General features: G+C 34.8%; 1 protein-coding gene across 1 annotated transcript in view; it reads right to left on the minus strand.

Moving 5' to 3' along the window:
• ETNK1 (ethanolamine kinase 1) overlaps nt 1-18,808 on the minus strand; it is a 73,084-nt gene that overhangs the window by 31,144 nt on the left and 23,132 nt on the right. The window contains exons 2-3 of the mRNA XM_046666280.1: nt 16,718-16,977; nt 2,315-2,455 (exon numbers count right to left, since the gene is read on the minus strand). Coding sequence (XP_046522236.1) covers nt 2,315-2,455; nt 16,718-16,977 — 401 coding nt within the window. The remainder of the gene's footprint in view (nt 1-2,314; nt 2,456-16,717; nt 16,978-18,808) is intronic.

Consider the following 18,808-nt stretch of genomic DNA (forward strand, 5'->3'; position numbering starts at 1 on the left):
GCTGGCCCAGTGGCTTAGTGGTTAAGTTCATGCACTCTATTTTGGTGGCCCAGCATTCAGAGGTTCAGGTCCCGGGCACTGGCCCAGCACTGTTCATCAAGCCATGCTGTAGAGGCAGCCCACATAAAATAGAGGAAGATCGGCACAGATGTTAGCTCAGGGACAATCTTCCTCAAGCAAAAAGAGGAAGATCGGCAACAGATGTTAGCTGAGGGCCAATCTTCCTCACCAAAAAAATAATAATTAAAAATAGAATTACCATACGATCTAGTTATCCCACCTGAGTATTTATCCAAAACATGAAATCAACAATCCAAAGAGATCTACACACCCCTATGTTCACGGCAGCATTATTCACAATAGCCAAGATGTGGAGGCAATCCAAGTGCCCATCAACTGATGAATGGATAAAGAAAATGTGAGAGAGATACATATATGGAATACTACTGTATATATGGAATGGAATATTATTCAGCCATAAAAAAAGACAAAATTGTCCCATTTGCAAGAACATGGATGGACCCTGAGGGTATGAATGTCAAGTAAAATAAGTCAGAAACAGACAAACACCGTATGATTTCACTCAGATGTGGAAGATAAACACATGGACAAAGAGAAGAGATTAGTGTTACTGAAAAATAACAATGTATACCTGAAATTACACAATATGACCTCAAAAAAATTATAATCATGTACAAACAAAAACAAATGGAATATGAAAAATATTTTTAATATATAAATTGCTTTTAATGTTCTAGTGTTGTATATTCTATTGGAGCAGGGTGCTTACGCTCTGTTATTTATCACAGTGCATCTCCAGCTTCTCCAGAGTATTACTAACCTCAAGGATTTAAGGTATATCTTGGAGAGTCTAGGAAATGTAACCCAAAACCTACATAAATAAACTCCTGTGAATAATAATAATAATTTTTCAAACAGCAGCTAACATTTAACACTTATATGGCCAGGCACTGTTCTAAGCACTCTATATATACTAACTCAATTAATCCTCAAAAAAACCCTGAAAGTTAAATATACCACTGCTGTTATTTCCATTATACAAATGAGGAAATAGGTAACTTGCCCAAGGTTACCCAGCAGAACTGTTAATTGGCAGAAGTGAGATTTGATCCCAGGCAGTTTGGCTCCAGAGTCCTGTGCTCTTAACGCATGCAATACTAGACTGCCTCTCACCTCTGCACTATCCTAAAAAGTCAGAAGACCTTGCATTCACTATTGCCATCTACTTCATCATTTTAAGTGGTTTTCCCCAAAACCTTTCAATAAGATAGCTATTTCAAAAGAGAATTTTCCATTTTTATGCTGTCATTTCCTGAATATCCAGCATACTGGAGACTTCCAGATGTTTGCTTACCTCAGTCAAAGGGGTATAATATCCCTATCAAATTCAAAGTCTTACAAACTACCTACAAATACAAACACATACACAGAGTGAATCAAACTAATCTTTGAAATAATCAAACTCAACAGAACAATATATATATTTTACCTAATGAATTATAAAAAATAAAAAGAAAAAATAATTTCTAAGTCCTGCTTGCCTCTGTAGTCTTAAAAAAAAGACTTTCTGAATACAAAAGGTGAAGTCTTCATGTATGTTTTGGTATAAAGGACAAAACAAGATCTCCAATTTCTGTAAGAGTACTAATCACACCCTGTAAAAATATGTTCATATAATTTAGATTCTAAATACTGATTTATAAAAATTTTTATATAGAAAACAATGAAATACCTGACTGAGTGTGAACCTGGGGAGTCAGTCTTACAAAAGCTGAATAAGGCTCCAGTAAACAAATTTTCAAGCTTATTATCTGGGACTTCGTCACAGTAAACTAAACCCAAACTTTTTCACACTCCAGTATTACTACACTGCCCCAATGTTGATTTCTAGTGCCAATCAAAACAGCTTTGAACGAAAGGAAATTATTTTTAAAAAGCCTCTATGGCCAACTCATACTATGGAAAAATGTACTCATTCATAGTGATCTTTACATTACCTTTATTTCCAAATAAATGTTCTCTATTTGTTTCTTGGTCCCTCACCTCTACTCAGCTCCCTGCTCCTCGTTTTTGTACAGTCTTGGGGTTTTTTTTTCCCTGAGTCAGCCGGGGAAGAGAGAGGGGCAGTTTTTTCTGCAGTGCCATCTGAGAGTCAAATGAATCAATGCTTATTTTATTAAAAGAGATAAACCAAACCAGATTTTATACACAGAAACCCTGCAGTTATCTTTGAAACCCTAAATATATAGCAAAGCAATGTAAAACATATTTTTGAATGTAAAAGTGATTTTACCTTTTATTAATGTCTTCATCTGCAAATCCTGTGGGAATTAGAGAGAAATATTTTCCCATCTTTAGCCACAGATTAGATTTGGGAATCCAGCCATTGTGTGCATGAATAGCATGGATTTTAGCAAGCTGACGTGCTATTAGCCTGTTTAAAAGAAACAACATAAAAAGAAAATGTTCAGCATCATACAGTTCATGTCTATCAACAGGCAAACTAAAATAACTAGCATGTATCCATTCATAATATGATTTATTTTTATCATATATAAGATTCAAAATAATTTGGCAAGTGAATTCTCACAGGATAGACAAACGTACGTTTAAAGCATCAGTAGGAAGAAACATCTACAATTAATATGACAATTAAACACTGTGTCCAAAAGGGGATGATAGTCTGGAAGTAGGTGGACTATGTTGATTATATAAACAATGTTTCGGACCAGCAGAACAATACACAATTATAAATGGTTCTAAGGCACACATCACACATTAATCAGAGATACATTTAAATTGCACCAAAACATTTTAATTTTAAGCCTTTGAAGTCACTGAGGTTAAAGGGAAAAAAGGAACAGAAGTAAAAAGGTAATGGGCAAATGAGTTCTGTGAGTTAATTTCTATAATGGCATTAAAGAAAATTCTCTGAACGAACGTTAGGATTTTATGATGTCAGAATCAATCTTCTTGATGCAACAACAAAATGATCTGAAGCTGTGTACACCTGTGTCCACACTAGCTTTGTATCTATAGAACCTAGTACAGCAAATGCTAATGAAGGAATAAGCATACCAAACAGAAATAAGAAATGTTATCAAAGTCTGTAGACTAGCAGGTGGAAAAATGACTTAATAATCTACAAATTAAAGAACTTAAAACCGGCAAATTTTCAAGATTCTATCTATCTAATACAATACTCCCCAAAGTATAGTCCTAGGACCTACAACACAGCACCACCTAGAAATGTCTGAAGTCCCACCTCAAATCTACTGAGTCACAATCTCTGGGGTGGGCCCCAGCACTCCTCATTTTAAACAAGATCTCCAGGTGATCCTAAACCACTGGAAAGTTTGAGGGGCAATGATACAATGCTCCAGTTCTGTAGCTTGGCTATGTACTGAAATCAAACTTTGGAAACTTCAGGAAAAAAAAAAAATGCAGAGCCTTGGGTGCTACTCCCAGAAATTCTCATTTAATTGGCCTGATTTAATTGGAATAATTTAATTGGATTTAATATTTAAATATTAAGATATTTAAAAGCTTCCCAGATGACTTTAAAATGCAAAAACATTTGCGAACCACTCAACTAAGGCGTGCAGGGAATCTAGCACCGTAGTAATCCCTCACCAACCTGTGATTAAATAACACAGTTTTATTATATTTTTACACTATAGCGACCATTCTTATCCACCTTTTTCGAGTAACAAAAGACTCCTGATTTTCGTTCAGACAAACCTCTGTGCCCCTCACTTTTAGTTCATATGGACTGATCTGAATCTTAACTCCCTATCCCGTCTATACCACTAACTTTAGGAGGGATATATATGACAGACCTGCCCAGAGCATTCCATCCTTCAGGCCACAGTGATGGTTTGGGCTTATTACCCCACAGATCCTAAGACATTCATTGAAGCTACTGACTTTGCTGGAAGCTATTAGTAAAAGAGGAACTCCCACCACAGCTAGACTGATTAGATAAGCCTGCAACTGCTGATAATTACAACTGCCTCTCCGAAGGAAAGTTTGCAGAAAAATAAAGCTAACACAGAATAAAACAGAAGTAAGAAAGTGATATTTCTAATGACATTGTTAGAGCTCCTGGATCCACCCATGCTTGAACTCAATATTCTCAGATATACGCAGGAATAAATTCCTTCTTCTTTAAGTCAGTTCGAATTTTCAAATTATTATCCTCGACCAAGAGTCCTAATGCATTAGCAAAAAATTAAAATCTGTAATCTTTTTGGGTTTGTGTCTTTGGCTCATCTCTCTCAAACAAGCTGGCAAACAAACATTTCTTTATATAAATTGAGTACTGTTTGACTGACTTTCCTCAAGACCACATACTCATGTCTACAAGAATACAGAAAAAGGGGGCCAGCCCCGTGGCTGAGTAGTTAAGTTCGCGTGCTCTGCTTCAGCGGCCCAGGGTTTCACAGGTTCGAATCCTGGGTTCGAACATGGCACTGCTCGTCAAGCCATGCTGAGGTGGCATCCCACATGCCACAACTGGAAGGACCCACAACTAAAAATGCACAACTATGTACCAGGGGGCTTTGGGGAGAAAAAGGAAAAATAAAATCTTTAAAAAAAGAATACAGAAAAAAAGAAATCTATTTTATGCCAATCTCTCATATATGCATACAAGGCTAGGCCTCAAATGAAGAGATGATACTTTAAGCACCAGGAAACAACATGAAAAAGCCAGGTGATAAAATCAAAACAAAGGAGAGTGCAAATACATATATAAACACACACCCACATGTAAATATATATAGGTGCATGACAAGAGATTTTCACATATTGAGGTATATGTGGTAGCTACTCTGGTTCAAAACTGATTCGGCTTGAACTAAAAAGCCTGACTTACACCCTATCAAACATACACTGTACATCTGCTTTAACCTCTAAAGAATGAACTCTCTTAAGAATGCATACTTCCCCTCCTACGCCCTGTTGGTAGCGCCCTGTTGGTAATACCCAGGTAAGGCCCTTTAGCAAAATCAGGGTCATGCTGACCTGTCAATTCGCAGCTGAGTACCTCTTTGAAACTTTGATGAGTATGTACCCTGCCATGTTTAATGTATGATTCTTTGTTCTAAAAAGGTGTAAATCTATTGTGAAAACCATGCTTCTCTGGAAAGCTTTCTTCCTTTCTGGAAAAGGCCTTCCCAGGTTATAATCCTCAGTTTGGCTCAAGTCAAACTCACCTATCCCTCTTTATCTATAGAATGGTATTGGTTATTTTTTGTACGTATGTGTGTGTGACACATACATAAGCCAGTAAGAACTGGTCTTAAAACTTTAAGGAGGCTAGCTGGGACAAGAGATTTGAAAAAAGATACAACCCACGTTACACAACTCAAGAGACAATCTATGTCAACAAAACATTATATCCTAGAAATGTTTACTGAACAAATCAGACCAAATGTTTACTGAATAAGTGATTCAGGAGAAGGGTTAAATATTAGGTTAAATATTTAATTAAATAAAAGGTTAAATAAATGCACGATTATAATATATTATTCAGCTGGGAGCTACCGGAATGACAATTCTCTAGTAAATACTTGAAAAATGGATAAAATATGGTCACAACTCCAGGGGTTCTTACAGGTTAATGGAACCTGTTGACACGAACAGCTGCTGAAAGAGAAAGCACCTACTAATTTTGAGTGCCTTAACTTATCTGGCAGAAAGGTGGCTAACCAGGGCTGAGCCAGGATTTGAACTGATCATGTGATGCAAAAACCAAGCCCTTTCCACTATAGAATACCCCCTAACACTGCAAAGCATTAGTTGAGTTTTCATTCTGACTTTGCCATTGTATTTTCAATTTGAACTTAAGGAAATCTTTTAACTTCTCTGAGTCTCAGGTTCCTTATAAGGAAAACAAAATTATTGCCGTATTACATAACCAAAACTTCTCCTTCAACTCTAACACGATATGCCCCTAAATACCAAAAATAAATTTATATAAAAATTTAATCAATTTAAAGATTTAAGTTCAATGACAACATGAACTTCACATTCATATTCATATACAAAGAGTCTGTAGACTAACTTCACATTTCACACCAATTTCCTACTAGTTATAATAGAAATATTAAATGAATATAAACTATATGGAGTGACAGAGGTAAAATTCTCCAAATGACAGTGATTTGTATCAGAAATTTATCAAATATAATTTTCTCCTTTGAACAAACTTCTGAAATTACGCACATTACTTTTATATGAAATTTTAAAAACATTTCTGCATAAGGTGATATACACCTACTCAAATGAAAAACAAACTAAAATATTAATGATACTACAGCAAAATTAGTATTTGCAAAAAATGTCAAAGCTCAAGAGTTAATAATTAACGTCTTCTAAAGTAAATTACAGATATATCTGCCCTATCTAAAGGCACATTATTAAAATAAGATTATATGAGACAAAATTAATACTGAATGATAGTATCATGTTTACACAACAGGTAAAAATATATTCAGTGTGTTTTTTAAAATGTTTTGTAGCATTTTCCTATATAATTCAAAACAGAATAGCAGCAAATAATAATGAGATTGCTTTATCAATACTATTGATAAATACTACCATTAAGTTATCCTACAAGGGGCAAAGACTATGCCTTATTCTTCAATCTATTCTAGCACTCAGCACTTAGAGAGGAGGTACACAATAGATAATTGATGAATGAGTCATTATCCCGGCAACAGACTGAGGGTACATTTAGAAATTGAGCAAGGGATTCCCCTACTACTAGGTTCATTGTCAGGTGGATTAAACTCTTGGATTTTTCAAAATCTCATATAATAAGAACTATAAGAAAATTAATCCCTTGCCATACAAAAACAGACTATCAATTTGAAATACTGCCTCTTCTTTGACAGGAAAGATACATCTTGTATAAGCTTCTCCAAGTCTATAATTCAAGGCAATTTCTACATGTCCCAGAACTACTAGTGTATCTTTTCTGTAGCGAAATAATAAGAAAGGGAAGAAAATCTATTTACTATACAAATATCCTCATGGAAATAACGAGTATAGTTCAACTACAAGGATAGCACTACGTACTTAAAAAACTAGGCTTTGCTAAGAGATTTAAAAATTGAGTCCTAATTACAAGTTCCATACTTATCTAAAATTTCTGATACACTGGGCTTGAACAAAACAAGCAATTTGTGAAGAATGGCTTTTTTAAGAAAATTAATTGTTTTTACTAGTAAATGAATTCAACAAAGTTGCAGAACATAAAATCAACATAAAAATCAGTTGCAGTTCTACATTAACAATGAACAATCCAAAAAAGAAACTGAGAACAATTCCACTTACAATAGCACAAAAAAGAATAAAATACTTAGGAATAAACTTAACCAGGGAAGTGAAACACTTGTATGCTTAAAACTTCAAAACGCTACTGAAACAAATTAAATACACAAGTAAATGGAAAGACATCCCATGGTCATGGATTCGAAGACATAATATTAAGATGTCAATACTACCCAAAGTGATGGGTAGAGTCAAAGCAATCCCTATCAAAATCTCAGTAGTGCTTTTGCATAAATAGAAAAATCCATCATAAAATTCAAATCTAATTTTAAGGAATCCTGGATAGCTAAAACAATCTTGGAAAAAAAAAGAATAAAATTGGAGGTCTCACATTTCCTGACTTCAAAACTTATTACAAAGCTACAGTTACCAAAAGAGTGTGGTAGTGGCATAACAACAGAGATGTAGACCAATGGAACAGAGTCCAGAAATGAACCCCTGAGTTTATGGTCAAATGATTTTCAGTAAGGATGCTAAGACCATTCAATGAGCAAAAAATAGTTTTTTCAATAGCTGGTGCTGGGAAAACTGGATATTCACATGTAAAACAACCTGAACCCATTCCTTACATCATATACAAAAATTAACTCAAAAGGAACAAAAATCTAAAAGTAAGAGCTAAAACTTTAAAATTCTTAGAGGAAAAGCTTCATGCCACTGGATTTGGCAATGATTTCTTGGATATGACACCAACAAGACAGGCAACAAAAGTAAAAATAGATAAATTGGACTACATCAAAATTTAAAACTGGACATCAAAGGACAAAATCAACAGAGTGAAAAGGCAACCCACAGAATTAGATAAAATATTTGTAAATCATATATGTGATAAGAAACTAATATCCAGTATATATAAAGTACTTCTACAACTTAACAACAAAAAGCAATTAGAAAACTGGGTAAAGGACTTGAATTGACATTTTCCCCAAGAAGATATACAAATGACCAACAAACATAAAAAAAGATGCGAAACATGACTAATCATGGGGAAAATCAAAACCACAATGAGATAGCACCTCATAGCCATGAGGATGGCTACTATCAAAAAACAAAATAATAAGGGTTGGCAAGGATATGGAAAAATTCAAACACAGTGCATTATTGGTGGGAATGTAAAATGGTGCAGCTGCTATGGAAAACAGTATGGTAGTTCCTCATAAAACTAAAAATAGAATTACCATATGATTCAGCAATTCCATTTCTGGTTATATACCCAAAAGAATTGAAAACAGGGTCCCAAGAAGATATTTGCACACCTTTGTTCATAACAGCATTATTTGCAATAGCCAAAAAGTGGAAGCAACTCAAATATATCCACCCATGGATGAATAGATAAACAAAATGTGGTATATACATACAATGGAATATTATTCAGCCTTAAAAAGGAAGGAAATTCTGACACATGCTACAATATACATAGATAAACCTTGAAGACATTATGCTAAGTGAAATAAGCCAGTCACAAAACAATCAAAAGTATCGTTCCACTTACCTAAGATACCTAAAGCAGTAAAATTCATAGACAGAAGGGAGAAGGATAGTTGTCAAGGCTGAGGGTAGGGGGGGAATGTGAAGTTGTTTAAGGCATATAAAATTTTAGTTTTGCAAGATGAAAAGGATTTTGGAGACTGGCTGCACAACTATGTGAATGTACTTAACGTTACTGAACTGTATACTTAAAAAAATGATTAAAATGGTAAGTTTTGTTACATGTATTTTACCATAATTAAAAAGAAAAAATTTTTTTTAAAGATTTTTTTTTTTTTTCCTTTTTCTCCCCAAAGCCCCCGGGTACGTAGTTGTTTATTTCAGTTGTGGGTCCTTCTAGTTCTGGCATGTGGGATGCCGCCTCAGCGTGGCCTGACAAGTGGCACCATGTCCACGCCCAGGATCCGAACCCACGAAATCCTGGGCCGCCGAAGCAGAGCAGGCAAACTTAACCACTCAGCCATGGGGCCGGCCCCAAAAAGAAAATTTTTAATTAAATAAATAAATGGTCATAAAAAAGAATATAGTTCTTAAAAAGACTTCATTAGAGCACCTCAACTGTTTTCATTAGTAAATTTTATATACAACAGAAAAAAATCATAAAAATCTCATTACATTAACAGCATTATTTAGTCATTAATTTTTATTTTCATATATAAGAAGGTAATAAAAAATTACTTTAAGATTTCTGGTTTTCACTGTCATAGATTGATCTTTCCTCTACCTAGTTCTCAATAAGTAAAGTTTTACTGCATTAACATGAAGGCAAATGCTACTCTAAAATACCATACCCAACAAAGCCAAATGTTTGAAAATCTCAAGGGTTCAAAGAATTTCCTCCAATACCCACGAATTTAATTGCTCCCTCTCTTGGAAGTTTTTAAAATTTTAAGAGCATTATAACAATAATAGGAATATTCTGAAAGTGAAAAATAATCCCTAATCCTACCATCCCAAAAGAGTTTATTTCATTTTTACAAACTCCCTTTGAGATTTCACATAAGCAAATTACTGCCTGGTCAGCTAATAAGCTGATTTTTTCCTCTTAGCCTTGCATCAGCCATTCTGCATGTTTTAGACACAATATTCAAAATTATCATTTCATTGGTAGCATAATACTTACTTGTGCTGAGGTATCTTAGTCATATCTCAACATAAAGACTTGTCATGACAGAAACATAGCATATAACTTCCTTTTATGAGTTACTATATATACTACCCTACTGATTTCCGAACGAGAACATTACCAATTTTACTTGCAACCCACAATGTACCAGTTCCACTACAATACCCTCAACACTATGTCAGTGTTTTTTAATTATGCTTTTTGATAAATGTACAATAATTCATTTTAAACTGAATTTCTCCTATCGTGTCTCTTGCTGGGTGGTTTTAATTAAACTTCAACCAGGGATTCCCAGCAAGAGGTAAGTTTTGGAGAAATACCTGATGAGAAAATTCCTAAGTACCTTTGAATTTTAAAAATGTTCTGCAGGTCTCTGCAATATTTGATTGCTAGAAAAAAGTTTAAATAAAACTGATCTTGATAAATTTCCGTAAGTCCAGTCACTAGTTAAGTATTAACTGGTGCAACTCATCTTTACCTATCATCCCAATCCCTCAGCGTCCTCCATGCTCTGCCTCATCCTTTGAAGTCCAGTTCGAATGTGATCTCAGCAAAACACCTGCCTAACTTCCCAAGTGTACCACAGTAAACTATCCAAACTTTTTTTGAAAATCTTTTCTGTTCTTCTGTGTAAACCATTTAACTTATTTTTTGTCCAAGGTTATTGTCTTGTCACAGACTGTAAACTATCAGGAAAGCAGGAACTGTTTGCATTCTTTTCCTCCCCTAGGCTAGATTAGACATAAATATCTTCCAAAGACTCCTATATTCAAAGTAGATATTCTGTATTATAATCATAACATGGGCAAGTATCTATGTCTGAATGAGCCAAAGCAAGAGAATACTGTAGACTTTGATCTAAGGCTCAACCAACGTTCACTGAAGCTATGATTAATCAGTCTAGATTGTTGGCTACATATTAGGCTGTTCTAACAACATGGCTCAAAATGTGACACCTAACTAACTCTAACCTCAAATTAGTAACAAGTCCTTATTAATGAATAAATCAAAGATTCTTTTTTACCATAAATACACAAAATTCATTTTTAAAGGAGAAAAGCTAAATAAGCATATCATTCCAAATTTATATCCCTAACCTCTTCTGTGGCTCCAGAATAATCATTTATTCAACTGCTTGAAATTTTTTTAAAGTATTTCTCTACACATATTGAAAACAATAAAAGCATATTCCTTTTGAAATCATCTATAATTCAGCTATTTTAATAATTTAAATAAGCCTTTCCCTCAATTAACTTTTCTTTTTGTATTTTCTGTTGTATAGTAATTAACAAAACCTGCTAAACACTTAAATATGCTATAAGAGAATTACAACACAATCTGAAATAAACTTAATAGCAAAATAAGTTGAATAGCAGTGTTACTACTCATAATGTTAACTAACTATAACCTATTATAGAGTTTCTTACTGTCGTCTTCTTTTGCTTCCTGTCTCAGCTTCCACTCTGCTTCTATTTTTCAAAATTGTGGGTCAATTCAATGTATCACTCATTGCAAGCCAACTGTCACAGGTTTAATTGAGAGTACTGATATCTGGTTTCTAACACTATGTACTCTTTTTTTTTTAATGAAATGTGTGCATGTCTGCATTAGTTATCATTTTTATACATATTCTAAATAAGTGGATCTAACTGAAAGTACAGCAAAAACCTTCTTTATTAATAGACTTTTTTTGTAGAGCAGTTTTAGGTTCACAGCAGAACTGAGGGGAAGGTTCAGAGATTTCTCATAAACCCCCTGGCCCCACACACGCATCACCTCCTCTCATAAACATCCCCCACCAGAGGAGTATATTTCTTACAACTGATGAATCAATATTGACATATCATTATCACCCGAAGTCCATAGTTCACTCTTAGTATTGCACATTCTGTGGGTCTGAGCAAATTTATGACAGGTATCCACCATTAGAGTATCATACAGACATTTTCACTGCCCTAAAAATCCTGTTCCATCTATTCATCTCCTCCCTCCCCACCAACCCTTGGCAATCACTGATCTTTTTACTGTCTCCATAGTCTTGCCTTTTCCAGAATGTCATATAGTTGATTTAATGCAAACATGTTTGTGACATCATATCAAATACCAAAGTGAGATTTGACAAAACTTCAATGTTCTTGATCAAAAACTGCATTCCAACTTTCTACTTGAGGTTCTTAAAAAGATCAATTATGAAAAGCTTTCCTGTTAGAAGAGAAATTCTACAGTAAGCTTAATGATGATTATTTAATTATAGAAAATGATCAGAAATTAATATATAGAAAAGTCTACATTCATTTTCTTCTTGAGTCTATTCAATTCTAAAAATTTTTCACAGTAAGTTATTTTTTATAAGTGGTGTAACAAAGGCCTTACTATTTTCCTTTACATTTTATGCTCTTTTTCTCAATGAGTAAGTAGAAAGGTTAAGTTACTTATCGTTAGTATTCTTTTCAGATGTATTTTTACTAGTCATGCGATCTTAGGCAAATTACTTAAAATCTTTGCACCTTACTTTTCTCATCTATTAAAATGGGATTATATTACCTATCCCCTAGAATTGTTGTGAGCCATGTTGAGAACAGTATCCAGGCTCATTAAGTGCTATATGAGAATTAGGCACCATCGTCATTATTTCAGTATATCATTTCTCCAATTAACAGAACTGTAATATACCCGTTACTATTATTTTTTTAGTAGTTAAAAAAATAAAATCAATTTTTAATATGAAATGGTTGCTTCAAGGAAGTCAAAATAAAAACCAAAACAAGGGAGGACAAATGGGTAGTAATTACCTAAAATTGCTTAGTTGACAGATTCTGAGGTCTCATCTAGGTTCAGGAAGAAAGAGTTCCAAGACTGGTTAGTATTGTCTGTCACAAACAAGGGAGGGGGATAAGTGGCAATAAATATTTGCTATGCCACATCCATATGCTGATTTCATACACCTCAAGGAATACTATATAGTCACATGTCGCAAACTGATGTTCAGTCAATGACAGCATATACGATGGTGGTCCCATAAGATAAATACCATAGAGACTATGTGTGTAGTAGGCTATACCTTCTAGCTTTGTGTAAGTACACTCTATCATGTTTGCACATGACAAACTAGCCTAATGATGCATTTCTCAGAATCTATCCCCTCATTGACAAATGACTGTATGCCATAATAAACAGCTCTTAAAAGCAAAAAAGTCTGTTTGAATTTTAAAATTCAAAAAATGTGTTTCTAAAAGCCAACAGATTGGTAATATCCACTATATTTTGCCTAAGCAGTATTTTAATAACTTCCTTTAGTTAACATCCAAGTTGTCAGAAGCTCTGTAGAAGTCAAGTAAAGTGTGCAAAGTCTTAAGCGGAAAAAAAAGTTAAAAGCTAACGCTTACATAGTGCATAACATATGCCAGGGATTGTTCTAAGCTTTTTACATATAGTAACAACTTTAATCCTTACAACAACCGTACACACAGGTACTATTACTCTTATCTTTTAGATGAGGAACTTGAGGCACATTTAAGCGTTCAAGTACTACATCCAAATTCACACAGCTCATAAAACTGAAGCAATCTGGCTCCACAGTATACCTAGTCACAGGACTATACTGCCTAATATAGAATTTGACATGACTTCTGATTTCATAACTTTGCACTATCACTGAAAGAGAAAAAAAAACCCAGGCCTCTAGTTTCTATCATGTGACTATAGAGTAAAAGGAGTTGAGAATCTCCTGAACATAAACTTCTGATCAGCAGATTAAGTTCAACTGAAAGTTTAAATTTGGTGTATTAAAGGCAGTTTGGGAATATCAGTATGAACCGTACGAAAGTGTGGGTTTTACAAAGGCAGTTAAGACTGCTACACCAGTTATAGTGCTGAAAGTGGGGGTCAACTTGCTTTAACTATACTCAGTCATTTGTTTGCAAAAGTAGTTAGATAATGCATTACTAAAAGCCACAATATAGATACATCTCTGAGGCTGGGGTCACCATCGTAATAGGTTCAGGAACTGAGAGTCAACTCCTTGTCCAGTTCAGGACAGTCGAGACCATTTTGTGAATATGCATCCTATGAAGAGGCATCAAGCTTGACTACACTGGCACAGATCATCAATTAATTGCCTTACTTTTCCTTACCTCCAATCATCTATTCCCACACTTCAGACTGCCCCCCCAGCGCCCACCCCCATATCCCATAAATATCCCTGAGTCTCCATTTTTGAGGAGGTGGATCTGAGATTGATTCTCCCACCTCCTCGCTTAGCCACCTTGTGATTAAATCCTTTCTCTTTGCAAACTCATCATCACGGGGATTGGCATAATCCTGCGGCAGGCAAAATGAACCTGGTTTGGTAACAATGGTATTAGCCTTAAGCAACTTTTTTCTTAAATCTTTTAGACACTGACTCTTAAAACTAATATTTTCCTCTCTGCTTTAGCTACTAGGAAGCTCATATAGCCCTTCTCTAAAAGCTTTATGGAATAGGGCTGGCCCTGTGGCCGAGTGGTTGGGTTCGCGCTCTCCGCTGCAGGCGGCCCAGTGTTTCGTTGGTTTGAGTCCTGGGTGTGAACATGGCACTGCTCATCAAGCCACGCTGGGGCGGCGTCCCACATGCCACAACTAGAAGGACCCACAACAAAAAAAGAATGTACAGCTGTGTACCGGGGGGCTTTGGGGAGAAAACAGAAAAAAATAAAATCTTTAAAAAAAATAAAAAATAAAAAAAAATAAAAGCTTTATGGAATAGATTTTTTTGTATCTGAATCTAATTCGAGCTTTTCCTTTGGCCTAATTTATGCATCAATTCATTTTTTATCCTGTTAAACAGTAGTCCTCCCTTATCCACGGGGAATCCAATAACCCCCTGTGGATGCCTGAAATCCAAGGATAGTACCACACCCTATATATACTGTTTTTTCCTTTACATATATACCTATGATAAAAAGTTTAATTCATAAATTACGCACAATAAGAGATTCACAACAATAACTAATAAGAAAGTTGGCTTAGATGGCTACTAAGTGACTAACAGGTGGGTAGCATATACATGTGGATATGCTGGACAAAGGGATGATTCATGTCCCAGGCAGGACAGAGCAGGACGGTGTGAGATTTCATCACACTACTCAATACAGCATGCAATTTTAAACTTATGAGTTGTTTATTTCTAGAATTTTCCATTTAATATTTTTGGACTGCAGGTAACTAAAACTGTGGAAAAGTGAAACAGTAGGTAAGCGGGGACTACTATATAATTATTTCTCAACCTCTGTGAATGAGACTGAGAATTTGTAAATAAATAAATAAATTTACACATATATAGATATATATATATATGTCTATATATATGCAAGCCTGAAGACCACAAAAACATCTGCACAAAAGAACAAACATAAATCTATTAATCAGGATCTTTCAACATATTCTAAACAGTATACTCCATTATGAGAAGAGACTATATTTGGCAGTTAAAACTAAGGTTTGAGCAGATTTCTATGCCAAAATATTTTAAAATACTATTTGAAACAAGTTTAAAATAGGTAACTGATACTGGTCCATTCCATTTTTATCCGTGTGTTAACTTAGCAAATCTTAAAATATGATCCTGGATCCCTGGAGACCCAAAACCCTTTCAGGAAGTTTGTGAGGTTAAAAGTATTTTCTGAAGATACTGTTTACCTTTTTCACTCATTCTCTTATGAGTGTACAGTGTAGTTTTCAAGAAGCCACATGAAGTGGTATGATGATGTCATCACACTGACAGCTAACAGAATGTGCGCTTGATATCTTCATATTCTAAAAAACTTAATTTCCAACGTGGTAAATATTGATGAATACAACTCACATAAACAAAAGCTCTTTGGTCCTAAATAACCTTTAAGAGTTGTGAAGAGGTCTTGAGATCTAAACGTTTGAAAACGTCTGGTTTAAACTATGAATGAACTTGCTGTTTTCAAATCAAGCCCATTTGCTAGAGTTTTCCAGAACAGAAAGAGCTTCTTTTTGGGGGGGGTGGGGGTGAGGAAGATTAGGCCTGAGCTAACATCTGTTGCAACCTTCCTCTTTTTGCTTGAGGAAGACTGTCACTGAGCTAAGATCTATACCAATCTTCCTCTGTTTTATGTGGGATGCTGCCACAGTGTGGCTTGTGGAACAGTGCTAGGTCCACACCCAGGATGGGAACCAGTGAACCCCAGGCCGCCAAAGCAGAGCACACAAACTTAACCACTACACTACTTGGCCAGCCCCGGAAAGAGAATTTTAAAAGACAGCATTTTCCATATGCAACACATTAATTCTTACAGAAAACATAATTCATTGAATTAAATAATGAAAAGTTTAAAAAGTAACAAAGAAGTGTTAACAGAATTAAAAGAATCTTGATAAGCAAGAACTCTGACATGTGAGCAACTAAGTAATGAAACTTAGTAATAAGAAATACGTAATACTTTGATTCAAGCCCTATTTTAAAAAAATTAAAGGGAAGCCATGACCCTCTGCAGCAGGCTAATCCAAAACTTCTAGCAGTTGCTTCTTTGTAAAGAGTCAACAATGAGAATGGCAGATAGAAAGGAATTTTTTCTCCTTAGCAAAAACAAAACAAACCAAAACCCTAACTAAAGAAAGTTTCTAAGTTAACCAAATAGTTGCTCAAAGAAAGAAAAGGCAATTTTAAAAAATACTTCCTTAGTGTACTTAATACTCTTATTTTTCAAAAGGAAAAATTATTTAGAAAAAGAAAGGTACCTGAAAATGGCAGGGTTGCAGACATGCTTCGGATCCAATGCTTCTCCCTGTATAAATTCATAGCACAGTCCATTATTGAAGGTACAGTAGAGTTGTGGTGCACAGCCATGAGCCTGCAACACTCGGAAACTCTTCACTTCCTCATCTCGATCGACTAACAACTCAGTCTTATTGCCATAAATTCGCACCAGGACTACATCCTCCATTGTATTACCCACGTAACAGCCAATAAGTTTATTGGTGATTCCATCTGTGAAAAGCTGCCAAAAAAAGAAAAAAATGGGGGAGGAAAGCAATTATATACTTTTAAGGAAGGGAATAGGAGATAACATGAAAATAATTAAATACTAATTAAAACAAAATGTCTACTTTTTAACATAAAAGAACTTTTGAATACAACTTTGCATAACATTTCTACAATTTTAATTCTAGATTTAAACAAAAAGGAATGTTATTGTTTAATATGTTGCCCTTAATTCCTATAACATTGTCTTTCTTGATCTGAAAGTGTTAATTACTCAATCTCCAGTATTTCTAAACAAGTTTTTGAAACCTAGTGTATCCCAGTTTGCCTTATATTGCAATCATTGCAAGCACACACAATCCTTCCAATGTCTAATAGATTGGAAAGTCTCTGGAGACAGGGATACTGCCCTCTTCCTAGCATGGTATACGACGTTAAAAAAAAAAAAGTCTTTTTTTCCTCTTCTTAAAGATTGGCACCTGCGCTAACAACTGTTGCCAATCTTCTTTTTTTCCTTCTTCTCCCCAAAGCCCCCCAGTACACAGTTGTATATTCTAGTTGTGAATGCCTCTGGCTGTGCTATGTGTATTCTAGTTGTGGGTCCTTCTACTTGTGGCATGTGGGATGCCACCTCAGTATAGCCTGATGAGAGGTGCCATGTCCACGCCCCGGATCCAAACCGGCGAAATCCTGGGCCGCCGAAGTGGAGCAAGCGAACTTAACCACTCAGCCATGGGGCTGGCCCCCAAAAAAGTCTTTATTAACGCTCACAAGTTTAAATATACAAATATAATCTACCATAATTTAGATTACAGTAAATCTTCAACTTATAAAAAACTGAATTTTAAATGCCAATTTTAAGGTTATTTAACATAACATGTTACTGTTGAAATTATTTTCAGTATTCACATTATAACCTAAACTTGAATGCTACAGCTAAAAAAAGAAGCACAACCTTAATTAGAGGAAGACAGAGAGGTAAGTAGAGATTTCCATAAGATTTCCTAAAAGGGACTTTTGGAACATTTCAAGAGCTTTAAGTCACGTACTTCAAATCCTTTTTTAGATCTGAGCACGAATGGTATAGAGAAAAAGCAAATAGGTGATTAGAAATATTAGTTCTCTACCCAAAAATTGTAACTTTCATTTTCCTGTACTAATCTGGCACTAAAACCAACTCTTCTATTTACCCAATTATAATAGAGTTTTTGGAGGCTCTCAAGTGGAATAAAGGGACAAGAGGTAAAAGTAAAAGCAAGAATTAGGACATTTTTTCCAAGACAACTGAACTAGAACAGGAAAAAAGGATAGAGAATACATTCTAAATGCATACACATTTAACTAATGCCTGAGAAAGAGGGTAAATGTTTCCATTTCAATAAGACTGCTGTTATGATAAAATGACATCTGAAAAGGCTTTAGATCTTCAGATGAAAATTAGAAAGTTATTTACTAAAATTAATACACAGCTAACAAGCTTTTATACAATAGTTTTCTATCATATACAAGGCTTGACTGTTATCCTTATTCACCTAATGCAAATAAATTGAATAAGCTAATGTAAAGAGACTTACTTTGAATATCTAGGTGTTTTAGGTATGCAGAGACATACAAACACTGCTTTCCACCTAGATTTCAAAAAGATTGTATGTAGGAGGACATTCACAAGAAGTATATGCACTTAAACTAAACACTGATCATTTTATTAAAATCTATGTTGAAAAGCATTCTTATTACAATGCCATATCAATTCACATGTGTGCTCTGTAACTTCTTCAGATGTCATGTAGAGATAAACTATTTCAATTACTGTAATAAATATTGAGAAATTAACATTCTGAAATGCT

The sequence above is a fragment of the Equus quagga genome, chromosome 1 (genome assembly GCF_021613505.1).
Source record: "Equus quagga isolate Etosha38 chromosome 1, UCLA_HA_Equagga_1.0, whole genome shotgun sequence".
Taxonomy (NCBI): domain Eukaryota; kingdom Metazoa; phylum Chordata; class Mammalia; order Perissodactyla; family Equidae; genus Equus; species Equus quagga.